We start from the raw sequence: 26,053 nt of genomic DNA, 5'->3' as shown, positions 1-26,053 counted from the left end.
ACCCAATATTGTAGGTATATCGTATACATACAGATATAATAACAAATAATATGTGCGCCGACCTCGTCAGAGACAAACATTTAACGACATTTACCGCAGCGTAGTCTATATGCAGGTGCGTAGTTATACCTGTACGTATACGACGACGTATGATATTAAGTATAGGTATGATAATATGTATAATACATGTGGAAATCGTTCTGAAAACGAATACCGCCAAGCGGATATGTTGTTGTCAATAATAATAATTATGTTATTTCTATACGTACCTACTAAACCGCCGCCGCGCGAGAAACTATCGACGTAGGTACCATAATAATATAATAATATAATATAATAATATCTCCGACCCGATTCGTCGGAAACGTTGTGTTATTATATTAATTTTATTGTTATAAATTATGGTTTATACCTACGCGCGATGTGCCGATCGAATGTCAGTACGCGTATTACAATATTATTGTAATGCATTATTCTCCGACGCCCCCGCAAATCACGGATCTCCGATTGCAGTCGGGGTAAAAACGATAGTTTTCGTGCACCCATAAAATTTAATGTGCGGAATCGTCCGAGACCGCGTGTGCGGAATGGTGCGTGATGGCGTTCGCAGCGGTGGTTAATGTCGACCAAGGTCTTAGAAGATCTCCCAACACCGTGATGTCGACGATAACAATGATGATATTATTATCTGCTCAATACGACCACTAATCGTCAGTCCGCTAAATAGTATTACCGTCGACATATTATAATAAAAGTTACGACCACCAAGTCGTGCATCGCGCGCGTACACCTCGCCTATACATAGGTATACCTATATATAATGTATATTGTAATATCACACCTATATACATACCCCGAGTTGGGTGCAACCGTATCATTATATAGCTGGTAACTAACAATCGATTATCAAAGACCAACGCGTCATGAAGCGACTAACGGGCGTCCATTATCGTTTGTCGGACACGACGATTGATATATTAATTTAATCGACGCGGTTAAACCGTCCAAATTATATTATATTATATGTATATATATACGGCGGCGGTGGCTCTGCATGCACATGAGACTTCGCCAAAGTTTGAGATGAACGGTCCGTGACCGAGGTCAGAGTTCAAACGTGAGTTTGACGAATATTTCATTATTATTGTTATCACGAGGAGAAGTAAAGTAGTAGCCGATATATCGTGTACATAATAATATAATATATATAATATTGCGATTATTTATGGTTGCGGGCTACGGCTATTAAAATGCAAGTATAGGTATTCAAAAATAGACATTATTATTATTACTTTTTTTTTCTTCAACAAGGAGCGTGTTGAGCCTTTGGCTATTCCGACTCTAATCTTCTTAATTTTGTGTTCCGCAGTGTCTTATTTTCTCACGTCATGCATGCAGAAGACACACCCGATAACACAAAATGTAGGCTAGGCAAAACCGGTAGTGGTATAGAGAAACTTCAGAGGTTTTGACGGAGTGCGAGATAAAGAGTTTATTATTATTATTAAGAGGACGTTTCGCACCCGCATTATCTGTTGTATCCGCGTCTTATAAGTGAAAATATTAACAGAAAATTCTTGCTCAGCAGTAAATATAGTGAACGATTAACCTTGTTAGTCTTAATATCATAGTGAAATGCCTCAAATGCTCAAACCCAAAGGTAACACACTGTTTTTGGTCTGTTGAAAATGTAGCACTTTATTTTTTTTTTTGTAATTTTATGCACATAACCCACATCGCTTCCAGAAAATCACAAACAAAGTCGTCACCTTTAGGTCAGACACACACGCATTTTCGTTTACCAGTTTTGATATTATAGTGATAAAGATTTTATACTTTTATCATAGCATATATTATATAGGTCAATTTTAAAACTGACGAACGAAGCTAAAACCGTGGACGAATGAGCGTAAAATGGTTATTATCGTTAATATGTTAGAAACAATCCATAATGCGATTAAAAATTCCAAATTATAAAGATATAACTGTGTAGGTAACGTCACAAACATTAAACTCAAATATGCTTAGGAAAAATATTTTATACATTTGTTCTACAAACATTCTTCTCTGCCCGTTTGTCTCAAATATTGATTTATAATTCTATTGTATAGGTATACTATATAGTATGTAATAATATGTATGTCAGTTTATGTTTTAGTAATTTTCTTCGTGTAGTCCTCTATATTAAGTGCTCAGTATTTTGAAAAGAAATAATATTTGCATGTAACATTTTTAACTAGTCCTTGGTTAGCTATGTAACCAAAAATAATAATCTCGATAATATTATACACATGAGTAGGTACATGACGTGTGTGTAATTACTAATTGTATGTGGGAACAAGACATGGCGAAAAGTCAAAATTAAAATTGAGGGAAACTTACATATTTAACTAGGTATAGGTACCCAGATATAGGTATACAAGTCGGTAGAAAGTCGGAGATTTGTAGTGTTTGGCCTTTATAACAATGTTATTATATCATTGTTTACAATTTATTATTCAACATTAGGACGAATGCACCACATAAAATAATTCGCGTTGGACGGAGAGAAGAAAAAAATAAATCTTATATAACTATCGTGCATGCATGATGCCATGTAACTATGTAAGTATATATGCCTAATAAGTATGTATTTATTCGAATGTTCAGGTACCCAATTACACTTGCATGGGAAATGGATCCTTATGGTTAGTAGGTAGGTACGTGCACTGCCGTTTTAAAAAGTAACTGAGTAGATTTTATGACCGTAACGAAAACGAGCCCTGTGCAGCGGTCGTCGACATAAACCGCTAATCTACTGCTAGAAAAAAATATATAATCACAAGAATAGCAAAAAAGAAAAACTATAGTCACTTACGCTTTCTACACCATGTCGCAATAAGCAATAATATTAACATATCTATATTATAATATAATGTTGCCATACGTATTTGGTTTGTGAATCGTGCAAGCATGTAGGTAAGTATATTATTTTTAAGACACAATTTTGAGTTTGTTTTATTGAGGATTACATTTCACAGTATAATATGTAGAAATTATTAATATGGTTGTAGATCATTATTACTATTACCATGTAAATTGTGCAGCTAATTTATTTACCTATATATTTTGAGTTTGTGTAAGGCATGGTCACATATAATTTAGAAATAATATTGCTACCTACTATTTTAACGTATACATTTTTTTTTCGTCGAGCTGTAGTCTGTAAATGATTCCTATCCAAAAGGGATATATTACTTTAATCTATTGCCTATATCTAAAATATTTGTACTTATATGATAAATAATTAATAGCATAAAACAATTTTAAGATTAGATTTGGACATGTGTTGTTTAATTTGCAGATACAACTATATATACCAATTATATTGTAGGTATACCTTACCTACTATATAATATATATATATATATATATATATATATAAGCGGTGGCGTATCCAGAATTTCTAAATGGGGATGGTCAGTAAAAAAACCTTGCACAATTTAAATAATTTATAACACCATTTGCCACAAATTACCAATACCTATACTACTCCATAATTCATCCATACACAGTTCGGACACAAATATATATCAGTGACTGGTGACTCCACGTGTTTAACACAGCTAGCATAGGTACTTATATTAATTATTTTCATAGACACCTACTGACGTACTGTTGAAATATTAATAAAAAAAAAAAATAAGTTGTTATGATTATATTAATATAGGTATTATAGATATTATTGTGGTCATATTTTATTTAACAAAATATTCTAATAAAAAAATGATAAATTATTTATAATGATTTAGGTTTTCAAGTACGAGGTACTTACCTATCGCTTATGTAACTTAACTTTAATATGTTACAAATACGTCGTTAAATACTGAATGATGAAACTAAACAATGTCATAGCCCATAGGTAATAATATGCTAGTTATTGATAATAGCTGGATCGTATAAAAAAGCAATATATTCTATATTTCTATAGAATGTGTTTTCTTAGATTGGTATTTGGTAAATTTGTATTTCATTTTCATAAAATTATATGTTTGAGGCACCTAACTATAATATATATATATATAATATTAAATATAGGTAGCTACGTGTCTACGTATATAGATGTCTATATACGGATGTATAAACAACATGTTACTTTTACTAACCTCTCGATTTAATTTATATATTATACTCAAATTATACATTATTATTTTCACGTGTTAATCATGATACAGAATAAAATAAGGTTCTAAATATCTGAATAAATTACCTAATTTGGTAAACTATTTCCAAAATACTATATTTCGCATGGTTTCTTTATACGTATCCACACAATATCGATTGTGTTACTATAGAATTAGTTAAATAGTAGGAATGTATCAATGTAGAAATGTTTCCGATTGGATATACCATGACGATGTTAAAAAAATTAAAAATTAAAACTAATGCCTCATACACCATATTTTAGTTATAATAACCATCCATAATTTATATTTTATAAGCAATTTAGAATTGTTTGTCATTTTTATTTTTTACGAAAATATAATGTTAAATTTTCAGTCCATGTCTATAGTTGGAGTTCCAACAACCTTTCAGAAGCTCTAAAAGTCTAAAGTATGATAGGAATTTATTGACAACGAACATCAAATTACTCGACTTCATTTCAAGAATAAACCAACATCAATCAAATTTAATATAATGGATATACTTTTAGATTCTGAGCGGAGCAATGAATATATTGATTTTACAGTGATGAGAATTTTTTTAAAATTTTTTTTTGTTGTAATTAAAAATACGAATAAATGTAGATACTTGAAAATTTCACTGTATGTTTATATTAGCATTTTCTATACACGATAAAATTTTGAAAATAATTTGACTCTTTTTGAGCTGTTTACGGACATTGTCAGTTTTCAATTTTTTTAGTTTGTTTTCTATAAAAATCAATACAATTTAATTTGTTAGGTAAAAAGCGTGAAAATGTAATGCAAGGCTCTTGATATATTGTTACAATAGCAGTTGAAAAATATTAAAAATACATATACATTTTTTTATAAGCATTTAAAGTTCAAATTTTGACAAAATTTATCAAATTAAAATGTAATAAATTATTTTGTAGTTAAAAATTTAAAACAAGGTTCCACGTAAAAAGGTTATATATAAATTACTTTATTCACAATAATATCATCAAATATACCTACTTGGTAATATCATAGGCTGACTGACCGTTTTCGCTCAGAATCGTTTTTCTTATACAATGATATTATATATCATTGAATTCAAATTTAACACCATCCATTACAGTAACCTACTGTACAGCAGAGCGACATCCACTTACCCACTTTTTTATAATTTGATTTACATATTTGTAAATGGCCTTATATATAAACGCGGTTGATATATTCTACTAAAGAAAAAAAATGGTTGTTCAATGAAATATTAATGAGTAATACTATTGTATCAAACATAAAAAAAAACGGTTTAATTCTTAATCTAGGTACTAAAATTTACCAACCTCGTTGGTTCTATCCGGGCCTGGGTACATATCATTATAGGGTTGACCCACCTCAATAATTTATATAATTACAGTAAGCTCATAATATTGGCTAAACTGTTTAAATGGGTGTCAATATTATGTTTTATACAAAGTGTGAGACCAATATTGATTAAGAATGTTTAATAAAATGATTGGTAATTTAAAAAATGTTTATGTTTTTTTTTATTAGACCATAATTGGATTATTTTGAAATAACTAGATGCGTTTGGAATATACATAATATGTAGAGAGAGAATCCAGTTGGTACTAGGTGTACTTACCTACTTATACTTTTATTATTTCTCAATAGAGTGGTTTTAAATGTGTAGGTACCTACATAAATAAACGGACGATTTAATTGGAACAAAGGAGGGATTTAATAACTTATTTAATTTAGAGCAATTTTTGCCTCATAAATTTCTTGATTATTAACGTATTTTTTATATATCTATAATGTTATTGTACCTATGTTTTTTAATTCTACATTTTAAAATGTCTCGATTCTTCTTCTTGGTATTTATAGATCTCATTTAAAATGTTATAATTTATATTTATTGATTTTACTGTTGTGCCTTGAAATATAATATAATATTCTATAGTTTGATGACACTGATTTTAAAAACAAACGTGATTAAATTTACTTATTAATTTAGTAATGAAATGGTATTGCAATTTGTATTCTATCATCATAAAGAGAACAATTGAATCAAATTAATTAATCAGAATTGTATATTTTAGTTTTGCTTTTTCTTATTTTAAATAATCATTGACTTATGTGTAAACGTACACACATAGAATCTATAATTTTTTTTTTTTTTTTTTAATTGAAATACACAATCTGTAAATTGTTATTTTTTTTTTACTATACAAGCGTATGAGTGGTATTGTAGGGATTACGTGTAATATGTAAATGGCCGATAAAAGTAAACTCGGTGAACATCGGTGATTTTTTGTTACTTATAATATATTAATAAGCATTAATGTTATTTAAAAGGTATTTACACAATTATACCATAAATATAATAAAAAACGTTGTTTGATGCAGATGGTGCATTAAGTGATAGGTGATAGGTATACATTAGGTGAATTGAAAAAATATGAATTTGTAGCTATTCATAAGTTGGCCTGGAAGGAAATTACAACCATTTCAAATATTTTCTGTTAACAAAATCTTTATATGATAGGTATTCGAGTATATCAATGTAATTATATACATACCTATATTCCAATTACATTTCAAACATATTATAATATTATTTGCATGTCCAGATAATCAAAGGTAAATTATTAATCTTCTCCAACTGTAGGTAGTTAGTTGATAGTAAACTATCTTCGTTGACGAAAGAAAACGACGATTACAATAAGACGTACTCGATGACTGTGCACAGAGCTGTTTAGAGTAAAAGTATTATCCATTGTCGTTACGTATGCATATTATCTTTAAGTGAATTCATCACATAGTGTGGTAATAATAAAAATCTGGGCGTACTACCCGGCGTAGTGTTTGTAAACAGTTAAAAAATCGTAAAAATACTGAAAGTGTATTCAATCAAATCCAAGAAAATCAATTTGGTGTATCCTACGGATGATTGAATAATACATTATTCAGAGCAAATGACGAATTGTTGTTACGTCTGTAACAGTTCGTGGTGTAATGGTAAAGTATTAGTGTTAGGCTGCCCAAAAATCACTAAACTAGTTCATAAAACATAATATAACATAATTACTTTGCGCGGCTCATTTGTTTCATACATTTGTACAACTAAAAATTACTATTAGATAAGTGATTAATAAATAATATACTAGATAATATTGTGTGCTCTCTCTATAGGTACCTATATTAATCAGTGACTACAATCGTAAATAAATTACAGCGTCACTATAATTTCTGAAAGCCTCAAATACTAAATTATGTAGACATGTAGGTAGTAAGATATTTTAGAGACAATCGGAAAGTCTATATAATAATAATATTATTTCTATGTTTATATAACACGATAATATCTGTTATTGTTTACGGTGATTATATTATTTTTATACTATCTCAAATCTCGATGCGATAGACCGATTAAAGTTTCAGTTGTGTTTTAGTCTTTAGAGAGCCGATCAGAACGCATCCCATCCCATTATGTCGTTTAGACCGTTTAGTCGTTACGTTAATAAACCTTGAAATTGTGTACATAATATACTTAGAGTTTGATTTTTCATTACCTATATAAAAATATAGACACTATCATGTGTATAAGGCAGTAAAAATTGTATTTCTTGTTTTATGAGAATTATCATAAATAACATATTACCTACTTATACCAATTTTATTATTAGAAATTCGGTATATTTACATATTAACTTGAGTTAGTACTATTATTTTTGCCCTATGTCTTTCACCTATCAATTGGTTAACGAAATGTGAAAGATTTATAGCAGATATCTTATCGACGATAATAATATCAGTACTTAATAGGTAAACAAGGCTACAACCTACACTAGCTTTGTTTATCTACTAATTTATGATTTTATTATGAACAAAATAATATACTGAATTACCTATATAAAAAAATAATTAATAACTAAACATTACTCTCTTTAAAGTTACTTATTGCAAGGAAATAGGTTCTGCAAAATGATAGGTTCGAGTGTGCGAGATAATTTTTTTGTAATTTCTAGAATTTTAATAAAAATGATAATGCTTAAATAATATTCATTTCATTATACATTGCCACATTGGTTACATTTTCTTAGATTTCTATATGTGTGCACTGTGTACTGTGTACTGTGCGCGTGTATCGTATAATTTGAATATTTGATCTCTAATGTTATCTAACTCCAACATCATGTAATTCAAATAGTAAATTTGTACGATGAAATTGATATTTCTAAATAACACGGAGTTATCAGAATTTCATGTCATGCAGGTATCATACGAATCATAAATCGTTAAAATAAAAATAATTTATTGTATTTCAGATTTGTAAATCCATAATTTGTTATATTGCGGTTAGAAATAATGTTGTTTGTGTATGCTACTATACATAGCCACATATAGGTATAAAATAAAATAAATAAAAATGTTCTGCATGATGCTGACACCCGTATCAGGCCGCGTGTTTGAAATTCAGTTCAAATACCACATCAATAATTTATTATTTATCATACAATTTGTACACATTTGTAACCAAAATTTAAAAATGTGTACAACCCCTCCCTCCCTCTCACAAATAACACTTTCTAAAATCTATATTTTGTGTCACGTATGCCAGAACCCGAATTTTGATATGTTTGGCCTAAGATTATTGACAATTTCAATATAAATAGCTAAAAAAAAACGTAAAATATTGATTTCTCGTCAAACCATTTTTGTTACCTATTCAAAAAATTGTTGAAAATTTAAACATTTCACTATTACTTAAACTATCATTTCCGTATGTGAGACAAAATAGGGATTTATCAAAAGATGGGTGGGAGGGCCGAGGCCCGAGGGGTATAAAATATGGACTAATAATATTTACAAATCAAAAAACTTTGTTAGTTTATTATCCATTTTCATAATAATATATTAATATGTTAATTATTATTGGTTAACCATTATTTTGTTTTGAAAAATTTTAGAATATTGAATTCAAACATGAGTATAATATGCTACCGAGTACCGTTATAAATATGAAATCGTATTGTATTAGCATATAATATACTAGTGGCCACTGGAAATAGCGGCATAGCAGATGCTTATTATATTATGTCATATTTTAATTCGTTGCAGCAGTTGTACCTATGTATTATATTTATGAAGTAAATTAAATTTTTTTTTGTTTTGTTCTATACAGACTCAGAGACTAAAAATAAAGACAACGTCACATCCTACATGTTGCAACCACGATGTCAGTAGGTACTTAGCAAACTATCCAGCTATTCAATAATCTGAGCGTTGGAAAAGTGGATTATTGTTATTGATCTTGCAACCGAGATGTTTAGATACCGTCCTCGTTCTTCGGTCCAGATGACACGTAAGAACAACGATACCTAAGTCCATATTATTATATGTAACGAAACAACGGGCGTTATGCAATTCATTTTGGACTAGATTCATCTCAAGTGACCATAAAAATCTTTGCAAGTATAATTTACACGTACAAGACAAGCTAAAAAAGTAAAAACCTAACCTAACCGGAATGAACACATTATGCAAGGTAGAAGTTTTCGGAATCAGAAGGTGAGACAAGACAGTAATTTAGCAATAAAAAACGTCTTTCTATATTATATTCATTTGATATTAATCTCATCATCAATAAACAAATTAGAATAATTTTTATTATTATGTTCACTACATGAGATGTTGATGAATGAATAATATCAATTATTATTATTGGGCAACAAGTAGTTTTATCCGATAGTTAATTAATGTATAATTATTATCATAAAAAATAATAACTTTTTTTTAAACTTCAGTTAAGATACTTGATTTGATTCATGACACAATATATAAATGAATTCTCTAAATCTGTTGTTTCAAACATAAAAAAAACAAAAATTGTTGAATTAAAAAATAAATAATATGCTTGAAGCGATTTTCAATTTATTTTTTAGTATGGTTCACAAATCGCAGATATACTTAGAAATACTATTGTATTCTTCAGATTTTGATCACGAGCTAATATCAGAAAATGGATGTTAAAATTAGAATAATATGTAGAACTTGAAATTAATTTTGTACCAATTTTGAACGAATCCATATCTGCTTTTACAATAATTCGATATAATATTATATACGAGAGCTTGGGTGCAACGTTTTTAAATAATCTAAATTTATGCACCAATATCATTTAGCTGTAAAGTAAATTTAAATTTAACGATTTTGCAAGCCACGAACGCTATTATAATATAATATGACGTGTACTATGTAGCCTATATCGGGCTATATATATAGATACAGAGTGCTGCAATTTTCATTAAAAAAAAAATTAAATACATTTAATGTATAGACGAACCGGTTAGATGTAGGTATAATAGGTAGTGATAACCCGTACCTATGCCAACATGTAATTATTCCCTTCACTCGTTTATAAAGTCCGCGAGGCACGCGTCGTTATTGTTGAATTGATAGTATACAATATTATATATACGATATATAACTATGGCTATTATACGTATATCAAACCCGCGACATGACAAATAAATTATAATAATATTATGTAGCAGCGTCTGTGATAAGTGTGAGGTGGACAAATAAATTTATTCAATCGTATTTTCGTATGTAAAAATCAATTTACGGCGGTGTACCGGTAAACTTCGACTACCTCTAACTATTGAATTGTCGGGTGACGTATGAAATTAGAGACCTCTACAATAGTGTGATTTTGCCAACCATCCGCCACCTCCCGATCAGTTTCTCGACAAACGATTTATAGTTAATCATAGTTAAAAGTACTTATAATTTATAAAACCAATATTAACGATATTAGTATATAGTAGATATAGTATATACGTATTATTATACATATATTACCTATATAATCAAAGTTCCACCACCTCTCAGCAAACTAAAAATTTGAAGAAGGCTCAAAAGTGGTTGAATTGCGTTGTTTAAAAATTGTATACATATTACATACCTAATATAATAATAACTCAAAATTCCCTACGAAAATGCGCACGGTTTCGGAATCTCAATAGACGCGTCAACTTCCTTCGGCAATATAAACGTGAAACTTGCAAGGGATGGAAAAATAATTTATGTTTTAAATACTTACAGGACGAAATCAGGTATATAATATATAATATTGCGTAGATCTCAAAGAAGAATGGAAAGGGTATATACACGAGTCCTCCGTGTCGTTTTGTTGTTAGGCACACTCCAGGTACTATTAGCTATATACAGTGTCATGACTAGCCTACTTTCTTTTGCCGCTGCCGCCGCGCCGTATTCACATCGGAAACCGACCAATAAACCCACATTCGATTTCGTTCATTCGACTTGTCACCGGCAACGCACGCGCACGCTGCTGCACTTTATTATTTTTTATTATTATTTCTATCGTCATTATCATCGTCAGTGTCGATCATTCCCATCGCATTCCGCGTATTTATTGTACCGTTGTACGCAGTCCACGCGACAAACACCGCGGTCTACGGTTTTGCTTCTTTTTCTCGACGTTTTAACCTTTTCGTTTCGTCTTGCGTTCAGCTCAACCGAACCCTGTGGCAGTGCGCCGTTTGTACTTTTCGTCCGCCCCTTTACGTGGATTAATAATATATTATACATATTCGACGTTCGCGCCACTGCACTGCACTGTAATACACCTGCAGTGCTTCAACATTCTTTTTCAAGTAAGTCCAAAACTGACGTTTTATGTTTCTATCCGAAGGCACTGATCTACGCTAATAATTAACAAGGTATAACATTATAATAATTGTCATTGACTCATATGCGCTGTGTGTGAGTTTTATTTATCCAGTTTTATATTATGTTATTATAATTGCATTGTAAGTATGTATATTTTTAGAACGGGTTAAATACCATATCTATTATAATATTATAGTATTAAAAGTGAAAACTTATTTGTTAATCATTTTATTGTACCTATAGGGTTCAAGTGGATCAACACTTTCGCGCCCGAATTCTATCCGCGAAAACTCGTGCATGTTGTTAATTTGCTTCGTTATATCATTGAACATGCGTTATATATCGTTATACTTAAGGTAGTGGCCAGACCAATATATTTTCGTTGTTGTGTTATTCTATTCCATATGTGATTAACTATTTACATTAAGAAACAAAACATCAAACAGAATGTTATGACTGATTGTACATTTTCTAATTGAGGCACTCGTGAAGTAGGTACCTAATCAATCATTTGGACTTTCTTAAGGATTTTCTCGTTGATGGTAGGCGTCGATTAATAATAAACAAATTATTAATTACTGAAAGTTTTACAACAGTTGTAACGGTTTTCATTATATTTTGAAATTGGATAAATTGCTCTTAAAATATATTCTTATTTCAAAATATCAATAAAATTTTTTATTTTTTTCTCAAATAAATTCCTAAACCTAAACCAATATCAATATATATACTTATTTGTTTTTAAATTTGAGTCCTAATTTATAATTAAGCTCTATAGTAATTACAAGCTAATAAATAAATAGGCGAAGTAAAATTTATGTTTGTAAAAATTATCTTATCATTTATTTGGCAACATTATGTTCCCTTTACCGAAGTTCAGAATTTAATGTATTCGATTGTATATTTCGTTTGCAATCTTGCAGCAAAAAGACTCATAGGAATTAAACAAAAAAAAAAGAATAAAAAAAAAAAGAACTATAAATCTTTATAAACTTATATGTATATTATACATATATTTAAATACTTACTTAAGTTTATAACATTACAATTGCGTATTTATACTTGATTCATTATTATTAGAGCAGTCTTACATAATATTCTTATTAAAATGTAGAAACTATAACATGAAAAAAAATAATGAAATATATTATTATGGGCATTATTGGTATTTGGTATATTTTAATATTGATTGTGACATAAACGAGTTATTTTCAAAATTGAATATTCGAGAGGGTAGGTAGGTTACCTATTTAAAAAATATTTTTTTGTTAGCGGCAAACGATTAGGTAAGTCTCTAGATAAAAATATTAATGTACTATACCTATTACCTATATAGTACTTATAGGCTATAAATGTATTACGAAATGTAAGAAAATCACCGTACTGTATCGTGCGTAGGAATCACGGATTAAAAATTAAAAAAATACGTACCACACATCTTCCTGATTAGAGATTACAAGTTGTTGTTACATAAATGATAAATTAACTGTTTGCTTGGAATTTATATTACAATAAATAAGCTTCTTGACTTCTTGTGATAAAAAAAAAAATAATAATAATATAACTATAATTTTAGCGGTTATTTAATATTATCAGCCTGTTAAACCCTCCTCTCAAAAAATTTTAGGTTATCCTTTATTTATATTATATATAACATTATATGTACATAATACTTAATAGACGTTAACGATTAGAAACACATGAATGTCCAAATAAATATCTATATAATATTATATATACAACATCCTATAATATTATCCTATGATATAGGTAAATTATACTGCGCTATGTAATATATTATATATTCTATCAAGTGTGGCCAAAAGGTCGAATACGGACGATTTCAAAGTCGATCTCCTTTTGTTAATTTTTTTTTATATATTAGTCACAATTGCCACGATAATTTTTATCTTAATAAATATTCTTGTTTGAATGTCAAACGAAAGATGTATAGAACTATATACCTACTATATTGAGTATATTCTATAAGCCTTGTGTCAAACTTTCATCCGATCTTATTTTGTTATCAGTTTATCAAGTAATAAAAGTCTACACTGCTGATTCTGAAAATTTTATTTATGGTACCTAGGTATATAATTTAATTCATAATAATAGGTATAATATTTTGATAAAATTATGATGATTCCGCAATAAAAAAATAAATATCATTTTCATAAATAATGTGAATTTTATATTACATGAAAAATATCTAAATCTAATATACCTATTTTATCTTATACCTACCTATTAGTGTATTACTTTTTATATATGTTTGATTTTAAATTTCAAATAAGTATTTGGTTTTTTATAATTTATTTTTACCATATGAATAATTTGAATGAAAATAATATATAATGTACAAGATATAGATAGGTAATACATGCATAAATTATAATATAATTACTATTCGAATTTTGAATTAGATAAGTAGAAAGTGTCTAGCTTCTTGTGATAGAGAACAAGTTGTTAATCCAATAAATATTAAATTAGAAATCAATAAATATGTAAACAAACAAAATAGCTTAAAATTTTAATTTGATACAAACAAAAAAAAACAATTTTAATTAATCAAAAGCTCCCAAACTATATAAATGTGGTTTTTCGACGTTGACATGATACATTTGGGTTATGTATTCAAAATATATTTAATCAAATTTAATATGAAAACTAATAATACATTATTGGATTATTGATTTTTATTCAAGATCAATTTAAATTATGTTTTATGTATTATATATAACACGTGTATCGTATTAACTATTAAGTTTGTAAGTTTGTGCTTTTAATTAAAATCACGGTTTCTCACCATACTTAATTATTTCCATTACCTAACCACCCTAACCATTTAAATGCTTCTTACATGACTGCATAAATTATCTAATACTTTGTTCCGTTCTGAGTTGTAGTGAAGTGCTATTTCCCGTAAATCGGTAAAGTAAATATATTAAATTTAACCACTTACATCTACCGACCAACTATTATTACATTTATTATTGAATATAATTTACGTTATAACTTATAATTATTCGGTAAAAATTAATATACTACTTATTTCGTGTCAGTCATCATTATCTCTAAAATGTTGAGCTTCTTATGAAAATATGTTCAGTTTAAACCTGTGGCCTGTGACTGATACTAAGATAATATATGTCTAAGACAAAAACTATGTGTCATTACAGTCACTACTTGTAGGGAACTAGGGCCTAGGAAGGTACGACACAGGCGCGGATTTACTACGCCACAATTTATAGATAATACCGAAGTATGGTCAGAGTGGAATTTGATTAGAGTACCTATTAAAATATGTAAAACTTTAAGCTGTTATTTAATAATTAATTTTAATGTATAAATACCTAAAGTAATTATATTTAAAAAAAAAACTATTTGATTTTAGTTGTATTAGCGGAGATTGGGAGATGTGATAAATTTTAGGCGTTGACAACTATATCTAACAATATGTCAATATGTAAGCAATTAAAATTAAAGTGTTAATATTATAAGAATAAAAAGTAATGAAATAGGTAAATTATTTTTTCATGTAACTCATAATATGTTTTTTAATAAAACATTTTAAATAAGCGAGAAATGAAATTATATATTTTTAATTTAATTTTGAACACGATTTTTAATCATAAACTGTAGGTACCTACGTATATATTCGATATTTCAACGTACTGTATAACCTATCGCTCACGTTTGTATTTAGAGTTAACTATTATTATAATACCTGGAATATGTATTTTGCACGTTTCGACATTTGGATCATTAGATTAATATAAGGTTTGGATGTCCTACAAAAAAAAAATAAACCAAGTGTGAAATGTTATAAAAATAGCGCTAATCATATATTGTATTCCAGTCTTTAATTTAACAACGTGCACTCATGAATCTATAATTTCCGAGCCGGTTAACTACATACGAGCACCTCTGAATGTCGGGATTGTCTCGAACCGACCTCCGACGAAATTGCTACATTATTTTAACGTTGATTCATTTAGAGTGTTAAGTACATGTGTAGAATTTCTGCGGTGAAAGCTTAACGAGATCGAATAGTTGCTTGAAAATGACTTGCTTTGTATCCATATGTATGAAAATATTATATTGACACAGCAACCAAAATACCATTTAATTTATATTAACTTTACTATTTCGCATCGTAGGTAATTAATCGAAATACGAGGTCTTCGCGGATCCCTTGACATATAAATATTGGAAGCATACCTACATTTTGTCGTTATGGTCACATCGTCAAATTAGGCACCAATTTACGTGACCAGGATATTCGCTAAATAATATTCAATCCGCATCGGATATAGAACAAGGTGAAAATTATTGTCACTTTAGAAAATCACTGAAATTCGCCGATTGGCATTTCAATCAATGCGAGTGCGAGTGTGTGTTTAGTGCGCAAGATGAATAATGCCTACCTACTATTAATACACAATGCACGTGATTTTTATTTTTTATTTAATTTTGAAGTGAAACCACTTTTATTCTGTCGTTTTTCGTTGTATTTATGTTACGGTTTAGAAATACGTCAACGGGCGTTGTGTACATTTTAAATCGTGCTCATATCCTATACCATTTGAAGGATTTACTTTTGTTATTACAGATAGTGTCAATGAATTTAGTTTGGTACCTACCTAACTATTGTACTTTGTTAACTATATTTGATCAAAAAAAAATTAACAAATCAAAAATTCGATGATATTTTTTTCTGAAATGTTAAGATTTTATTCTCGTTAATCATCTCCAATGTTGGAATAAAATATTTGAGGCATTAGGTTCATACCTAAATTGAAATAGTTAAATATTATTATCGTCCAGTCACTATCAGTAGTACCTACAGTAATTATAGTTATAATAGACAATCGTTATAATGTTAAATGTTTAAGTACCTACTGCGTGTAGGTAGGTACTAATATGTAATAAATTAGACACTAATCTTATATAGTGTTTTGTTATATTTTGTCACAAAAAATCCGTTCGAATTTAATCTCGTTTTCGGATTTATTTTTGACCACGATGCAGAACACATACAGACATATAGTAGGTACTTGTATTATGATTATAATACAGTCATACTGACGTACTGTAGTGAGTATCCAACCGTTTTCAATACACTTGCATGCTGTATACATACTTCTGTCAAACTACGTCATGCGCAGCTGTGAATTGTTGTAATAACAATAAACGTTTGTAATGAATAGGCATGTATTATTTTACGTTACAAAATTGTACCGCGGGAGGCGAAAAAAACCGATGTAAACATTACGGCGCGAGAGTTTTTTTTCGAACATTGGAAGGTCAATGTCGCAGCGATTGGCGAGTGAAAGTGTACATAACCTTCACTCCGGTGCTAAATATATATATATCTCATCTTACATGTATGATATATACATATGTATGTGATGTGTGTGCATACTCAGACGACACGAGGTGCTCGTGTTTAACAGTGTAAACACGCACATGGCGTGCCGTTGGAATTTCAATCGAGTAGCGATATCACTTTATTTTAAATTAATAATTATATATTATGTATGTACTGGTACGTGCAGATATACCCACCTAAAACGTGTCCGGAGTTTTCCCCACCGTATGATATTGCGGATTTAGAAAATCACGTCTCGCCGAGGTCTTTTTTTTCATATACGAATCGTGGCCCAAGTATTTTAAATTTACCTTCGCATTTGTATACCGATCCTGCAAGTTCATTATACATTTATACAGTTGCCAGTAATCGATTTATAAATTGATAAAATATCAAAATCGAATACGGAATATTATAATGTTATATCCGTTTATAATGTTCAGTTATCTTAACTATTCTTAAGAGATTTTTAGCCATAGATAGATATGATTATATGAACCATCAACCAACATGTTCGATATCAAATCAACCGATTAACATAGTAAGAGGACGCTTTCCATGAATGTGTTTTCGTCTTAGAAACTTACGGCATCACACATTTCTGTTCATCCGAATTCCGAATCGATAATGTGTACCTACTGCGTATTATTAATTAAAGAGTGAATCGATCTACTATCCAAGGCGTAAAAAGTGTTTAAAATTTGGGGGGGGGCTATAGATCAGGTCTATACTTGATCCTCTTTGGTGCTTTTCAATTAGAGTAATGAAATCATTATAGTTTTTGGGGAGGCTATAGAAATTCTAGGGGGCTAAGCACTCCCGCCCCCTCATATTTGTGCCTATGCTACTATCAATGCTAAGGGTAAGAACGTTATCTTACTGTTTGAGCGTCGGATTTTCTTTCGTTATTTAAAATTTTTAAGATCGTCTTGTGAATTTTTAATTTCAAGTTTATAATATTTTACATACTCATATTTCGCTTGAAAATTAAAATCTAAAAAATAAATCAGACGCTTAAGTACAGTTAAAGTTCTTACCCTAAGTTTGGTAATAGGTCAATTCTCTCTAAAATATTAAAGTTTAAAACAAACAAGTAACAACACACGATCGATTCTGATGAACGCAAATTTGCTACAATTTAAAATACTTTTAAAGATGTATTTAAATGATCAAATGAAAAAGTATTAAAATATTTTGAGATAAGCGTTTAATTACAAATATATAAATATTAAATAGGCAGGTAGGTAAATATTAAAATATATGTCAAATACTTTCCAATATCTACTTATACTTGTCTATGAAAGCTGTTCAATAGACAAACCTCCATAAAATAAGTATAGGTACTTGCGGCATAAACATAGGTATACTTAGGTTTTTTATTTTAATTTTTATGGTTAAATAATATATTAAAATCATAAAACTAGTACTCGAACACATAACAAGTAGGTATGCTTGTAAACAACCATAGTATAACTTATAAATTGTAATACTCTTGCACAGTTGCACGCGATTAATGCGCAGCTTCCTTGACGTCATTGTTATACGGTTCTCCTCGGTACACTCTTATCACTGTCGCGGCAGTCGCGCCGCACGTCCGTCCTCGGGAAAAGTCACACGACGATGTGCATAATATCGTTCGTAAAATACCTACGAATAATACGCGTTATTGTTGCTCCATCGCATTGTTATCGTGATCACGGTCCGTAGATCATCCGTTCGCTATTGTGCGTTTCACGCGGTTTTGATAGATCTAATTGCCGCGTAAACAAACACGCGCGTCGAGATCGTAAGTACGATATTATTATTATTATGCCATAAGTCAGCGTTAACATTAGCCACTAAGACAATTAAACGTTAATCTTCGTCTCCACGTGTTCACGGCGATGATGATAATAATATTATATTATTTCATGTGCACCCATTGTATCGGAGCGCCGGATGTCCATGCAAGGCCGGGTTAGCGGTTTTCTTGTTCGCTCTTCGATCGTTCTGTACTCGGCCGAGATAATATGTTATTATTTATTGTGCTTGTTCATATTTAATACATTTAGTTTATTGTGCCTTAAACGAAACCAAGAGTAAATAATATACTAATTATCTAATTACTAGTAAGTCTTCGGCGATTGGAAGATTTTAGTCCATGTACTCACTACTTATAGACCATGGCTGGCGTAGGTGGTAGGTACTTAATTAAAAATTATACACAGCTGAGATCAAAGAGATATATTTAGAAATTTAAAAAATAAATACATTTTATAGCCGTGCTGTCAGTAGTAGTAATATTTAGTATGTATATAGGTAGGTACTTACTATATTATATATTTATATCTACATGTCTATACTACTCATGTCTTCCTACTGTAATATAACATAAGTAGGTACTACAAAAATTGGTGAGTCGTGTGATATTTAAAACTTTAATTAATTAATAGGTTAAAATAAGTAATGAGAATTCCAAGAAAAAAATTAAAACAATGGACTTAAGTACAAGTATTTACATTATATTATTATATTATATTATTACATTTTTATTATTATAGTAACTTAAGCATAATAAATGTACACTCAGTATCTACCTATTCCGGTGTTGGTGAATTTTTTCATATTTTTTTGCGGTTATCATTTCGTGCTTGTCAGTTTGGTTGTATTCAATGAATTATCGTAAAAAATCATAATATTATGTAGTATTATATATATAGAAATATAGAATCTATAATACTATTGAGTAAGCAATTTCCATTGACGTTTGTATGGCAACGTATATGTATACAATTTGAGCGCATATAAAGGTGCGTATTAAATAATATTATCGTCACCGGTAATGGGTTATTAACAATAAAAAAAACAAATGCGAAATTACCAATAAATGTGAATTTTACATGTTTTATTGTGTCATACACTTTCCTTTTTTTTACGATCGTACGTGGAACGTTTTGACTAGATGAATGTAAAATGACACATTCTACTGTTAAGTAAAAAGACAAAAGAACAGGAAATGAAATTTTGTTTTTTGTTGACGTAAAAACGTTGATATAAATTAGAATTATTTAGAAACACTGTCAAAATGGACACTAATACTGGGCAGACTACTAAAGCTGTAAACACCGATAAACAATAATATGAGGATAATATGTTTATTGTTTATACAGATATACCTACAATATAATGGATACCAATGAGAAAAATATTAATTTGCCTCGCCAAAAAACCAGAACATAACAATTAAATACGCCTATAATAGGTATAATACCTATTGTTTTTTTTTTGTATTATTTTTGTTTTAACAATAATAATCAATACAATATAATAATAAATTAAAATCAAAAAATAACCATGCCTATGTTCTTCTTTGAAAAATTGTCTACAAAATATAAAGAGCCACTTGTTTAATATGAAGTCAGTAGTCTTGGATATTATTCGGGGCAAACATTGGAGATTTATATTATGTATTATTTATTTATTTATTAATATGAACAGCCTCAAAGGGAAAAAGTATAAATAATAATAGTTATTTTTTCCAGTCAAAATTTTAATTTCATATTAAATAATATACAAATTAATTAAAATGCTTAAAGATATTAATTTTTAGTTCAGAACATGTATTAAAAAAAAAAAATCATTATCAACAATAAAGATCGTGGCATATTAAAAATATTATTGTATGATGGAAGATCACTTGCAATATTATAAGTTATAACTTATACATATAAACCCAATGATTATTTACTGAATTAAAAAAAAACTTGAATTCGGAATATAGAATTGTTTGTTCAAAAACACATAGGTAATAAAACTATAATGTTACAATATTTTATATGTTACTTGCAGTTTTTAAGGGAAATACTGTATATTTCCAATTTTAATAAATCCGATGACCATGTGATTTATAATTATAAAATATGAATACAGAAAACTATTAACTATAAAATATAACTCACTTTATGGTAATTAGTAACTGTTTGAAGTTTGAAACAAACTGTTTGAACTTTGGTGTTGGAGTATTATGTTCTTGTCTAATGTAAAATATAATATATTTGTCAAATGAGTTCGGAATTGTTGATTTCTAAAATTAAAATGGATTCATTGGGGTATATTAAATTATTGAACAATTAAATAAATACGTAATATAATGTTTTATTGTGAGCTCCCTATTAAACGTAGAGTATGCAACTAATAATACATACATGTTAACAAATCGGTGTTATAATTTCGACTGGTTAAACATTAAAATATAAATATAGGTACAGACGTACAGTACTACAACTGTTGAGTTGTTTTTTGTATCTAGGTAGGTTAGAGAGGTACATTTGCATTCTAGAAGAAAAAACCGTTTTAGTTTATGAGTAAGTTCCTATCTCATAGTATAGTTAATAGTTATAAGTTATAAGTTGTAACTATTTAAATATTTAAAACTATAATAATATATCTCCATATATTTTAGATTTTTTTTCTATATGGGTATTTTTTTTTAATACACTCTCCTGCCTGAAAAGAACTAAAATATATTTAAAAAGACATTGTTATTTGTTAATGTATATTTAAAAAAATATTAATTGTTGTGTGGTGATATCAAATTAATTTATTAATTTTGTGAATTCAGGAACATGATCTGACTAACCACACTCATTAACTTATTAGTAAATATTATTCTTTAACTGCTCGAGTTTTCTTCTTACTCTATTGTTATTGTAGTACTATAATATAATACGTTGTATTAACTAGAATATTTAACAGTTTAAATTATTCAATTAAAATAAAATAATTTAAAAAAAAATATAATAAATTAATTAATAGATACTAAACTATGTGATGTAATGAATAGAAAGTAAATACATTTGGGAACTCCAATGAATTATAATTCATACATCCGTACAGCTATTGACTTATGACATTGAATTAATTATGCTTAAAATATTTATAATTACACGTTTTTCATTTTAAACTACGTATTTACGCTGTGAAGGTAAAATTACATAAATGTTTTTAATATATGACTTTTGTATGTATTTCAGGAGTAAATGGGTTTTACGACTGAACAATGAGTGTAAGAACATCTACTTGTTTGATTTCTTTGAGTATCCTTTTAGGTAAATATTAGTTTTTTTCAAAAAAGAATTTAATTATTTATTAGTATATTATAATTCATAGCTATTATAATATATTATATACAGTGTTAATGATACTTATCGTTTCTTTCAGGATTCATTTTGTTCGTCAAAGGTGAACATTTTTATTTACCCAAGGAAAATAATGTAAGTTAATTATTTAATTGTATTAAAAATAATTGTTAATTTTCATGTTTCACATATTTATTGATTGTTTAGGATTTCTCTAATGATTTGCAAGACGACTGGGTACCGGTATCTGGTATCGATAAAAGGTCAACTAGACTCAACAATGGATTTTCACAGGTAGTGCATATTACGCCACCCGTCCGGTATACCAACCGACCACTCAACCTACAACCGGCAGCTTCTAACAAAATTGAAGTGTTCGCTCAACCACCACCCACTATATTAGGTTCTTTTAGTGAATTCGGTCATGCAACTATCGAAGCACGAGAGCCAGCACACACTTTAAATTTCAGGCCTAGCTACAACTTTGATAGACATTACGAAGAGACTAACGACCGACGTTTTCAACAGAATGATTTCAATGAACCAGAAGACCAAAAGCCTCCCGCAATCGTAGTTTTCAACGCTCAACAACGTCACCCTCAAAATTATCAAAAACCACCACCACCACAACCACCTCCACAATTCTACCAAAACTTCCAATTCCATAACATCAACAACAATCCTAACAATTACAACAGCAACCCCAACAATTACAACAACAACCCCAACAATCACAACAACAACCCCAACAATTACAACAACAACCCCAACAATCACAACAACAACAATAACAACCATAAGAGCTTTGGGTTCAAAGAGCCACCAATCGTACAAGATCCCCCTAAAAAACTGACACCATATTATGTGCCCAATGATCATATTTTCCCGAGACCACAGGGTAATAACAAACAAGTGTACGCAGAACAACGGCCAAAACCTTATTTAGTGAGCCCCTCAGATTCAATACAACAACAGCCACAACAAAATAAGCAACAACACCAACACCACCACCACAACCACCACCAACAACAACAACAACAACTAAAACAGCAGCAAGAGCAGCAGCAGCAGCAGCAGTACAAATCGTCTACAGAAAGTGAACCATCGGAGTATTTCCAAAAGTATCCAGGTCATGTCGAAAACCAAAACTTGTACCCACAGATCTCGAATTTCGCACGACCGTTTGAACAGACGAACGGAGACCAAAACGTATTTATAAAACCCAATCAGTATGTGCACAACCTGAACGTAGGCACAGAAGTGCGGTTCGGCCAGGAACACGGCAGCCAACCGACCCGTCCAGTGACCGTGGACTTGTCGACTGCGTTTACGCACCCAGCGACCAGGCCATTCAGCAAATACCAGACACCGACACCTAAAAACGAAGAGCTTTATCGGATATTCCCGGTGAAGGAAGTCAACGCGCTGCCCGCCTTTCTGCCTACTCCGGTTACGCTGGGCCACCAGCAACCCTCTGACGGACGTCCAAAGGCGCCGTACTTCAAGGACGCTACGGTGGGTGGTTCGTCAGAGTACGACGCTCGCGAGGAACAGGACGAGAACGAGTCCAGCGAGCAGTATGACATATTGAAAAGTCCTACCAAGCCGATGTTAACCTCGACCTCGACCACGACTACAACCACGACCACGGTCGCGCCCAAGACAACGCGTAAGCGAAAACCAACCACGACGACGACTACCACTACGACCACCGCCGTGCCGGACGACTACGATGAGTATGCAGTACCTAATCGTCAACAGTTACAGTTACAAGAACACCAACAGGACTACCGACCACGACAGCAATACCAACAACACCAGGATTACGAAACGGTAATTGTCCCCACAACTGAGGCGTCGACGACTTACGCACCGGTCAGAGAAGAACGACCGGTTCCGGTGTCGGTGAATAAGTTTAAGAAAAAGAAACCATTGCCGTCATCCAGGCCCAAAGAACCATACCCGGCAGTTGAATACGAAAACGTGCCTGAACGAGTGACGTTGGCACCGACCACCACTACCACGACCGCAGCGACCACGACTGCGGCTACCACGACGACCACGACCGCATCTCAGCCGAGTGCCTCCGACGCTGCAGCGGCGGATGCGCGGGCAAAAATAAAATCCAAGTACGGAAACGGTACGCGACCGCGATTCAGTATCAAAGACTATAAAACCTCGACCACTACGACGAGCACCACCGCACCCAGTACGGAGAAAGCGTCATTTACAGTAGGACGGAGGACGACGACCACCGCAAGTCCCACGCCCACGGATCCGGAAACCGTTGAACAACCCGGCAACACGACGGCCCGGAAGTCGTACAAACCGCGGGTCCGGCCCAACCGGTACAAGGCTGGTACATCGACGACAACTACCACGGACGAACCACAACAACAACAGCAACAGGACACCACCACGGAACGTGCGTACCGGAGCAAGTATAAGCCTGGCAAGTACTACAACAGGCTGAGGACGAGCACCGACTCAGCGGTGGCGGTGGTGGACGAGGGCAGCGAACTGGTGACCGCCACGGAGCCGACCAGACCGGCAGTGTACTCGGCCAAACGGCGGACGGTGCCGACCATCAGGACGGCCGCGGTGCAGCCGGCCACGGTCGCAGCGGCCGAAGAGTACAACGCGCTCAGGAGGAGCTCTTCCGTGTCGCCACTCGACGAGAACACGTCTTCTGAGGCGATGGATGCCGCGTCTTCCGAAGACGTAGACTATGTCGCAACCACGGTCGCGGTAACTCCGGCGGCACCGAGGCACAAGTATCACACCTCGTATGCGGCCGACAGACCGCTGTTGCCCATAGAGTCGTTCTTCCAGTCGTCAATGGCTAGTAAACGGCACCACAACGAACAGCGATGATCGCCGGTGCTATATAGTAGCTGCTCAACACATAATAATATTATAATAATGATAACCTTATTATTAGAACCGTATCGCCACAGGTGCTCACGACAAACAGCCGAGAAATATCCGACCACGCGACGCAGAATGGTTATTACGCATTATAATACGCACGCGTCGACCCTCAGTCCTACACAATGTACACATATTATTATAATATAATAATATTGATTGAAAATATACTTTTGTAGTATAAAAAATATGATCATATCGATGTCAATATAGATTTTCATAACTAAGTATTCACCCCTGTTTTATTTCATTAATTACTTATAAATTATTCGTCGAAACGAGCGTATATTGAATGATCGGATATTTCTAGGCTTTTGTGTAATTCAATATAATAATTTTAAATATCTTTATTGCGTTACAACGTCGTCGTTATGCTATATATTAAATTTTGTACTACGACATAATAATATATATGTATACACTTCTATACTCATTATATGTATAGACGTATATAGTCTCATCGTTGACCACTCTCCCCTATTTAAATTATATCTAATTAATATTTCGTTGTGACATTATTATTGTAGTACGTAGTTTATTTTTTTAGAACTGTACATAAAAAATAATATTTATAGTTTTTAACATATAGTTTTGTATTTAATTATTTTTATTGTGTATCTATTTACACTTATTTATTTGAATAATAAAAACATATTATTACAATCGTTAATCGCAAGTTCAGTTTAGATTATGATACGTACAATAGATACTATGTACAATATAGACAGAGACGTATTCAGACATTTTGCGCCCTGGTTCCCCCACCCATAAATATTATAATTTTT

General features: G+C 31.2%; 1 protein-coding gene across 2 annotated transcripts; it reads left to right on the top strand.

Annotated features, from left to right (window-relative positions):
* The first annotated feature begins 11,449 nt into the window (after positions 1-11,449).
* On the top strand, positions 11,450-25,840 carry LOC100571993 (mucin-5AC). 2 transcript variants are annotated; one of them, XM_003245282.4, is made up of 4 exons: positions 11,450-11,836; positions 22,236-22,310; positions 22,423-22,475; positions 22,548-25,840. In XM_003245282.4, the coding sequence occupies exons 2-4, from the start codon at positions 22,262-22,264 to the stop codon at positions 25,212-25,214; spliced, it is 2,769 nt and encodes a 922-aa protein (XP_003245330.1). In that variant the 5' UTR covers positions 11,450-11,836; positions 22,236-22,261; the 3' UTR covers positions 25,215-25,840. The 2 variants fall into 2 exon arrangements, with proteins under 2 accessions (XP_003245330.1, XP_016660893.1); XM_016805404.2 differs by lacking the exon at positions 11,450-11,836 and adding an exon at positions 18,639-19,009.
* The last annotated feature ends 213 nt before the right edge of the window (positions 25,841-26,053 follow it).

Source organism: Acyrthosiphon pisum, chromosome A1 (assembly GCF_005508785.2).
Source record: "Acyrthosiphon pisum isolate AL4f chromosome A1, pea_aphid_22Mar2018_4r6ur, whole genome shotgun sequence".
Taxonomy (NCBI): Eukaryota; Metazoa; Arthropoda; class Insecta; order Hemiptera; family Aphididae; genus Acyrthosiphon; species Acyrthosiphon pisum.
This window is presented reverse-complemented; position numbering and strand designations above follow the sequence as displayed.

What these genes read in the sequence shown, in the direction of transcription:
- LOC100571993 (XM_003245282.4), top strand. Translation starts at nt 22,262, where the DNA reads ATGAGTGTAAGAACATCTACTTGTTTGATTTCTTTGAGTATCCTTTTA. An exon ending in TTCTTTGAGTATCCTTTTAG is followed by an intron (nt 22,311 to 22,422) that starts GTAAATATTAGT and finishes CGTTTCTTTCAG; the next exon opens with GATTCATTTTGTTCGTCAAA. An exon ending in ATTTACCCAAGGAAAATAAT is followed by an intron (nt 22,476 to 22,547) that starts GTAAGTTAATTA and finishes TTGATTGTTTAG; the next exon opens with GATTTCTCTAATGATTTGCA.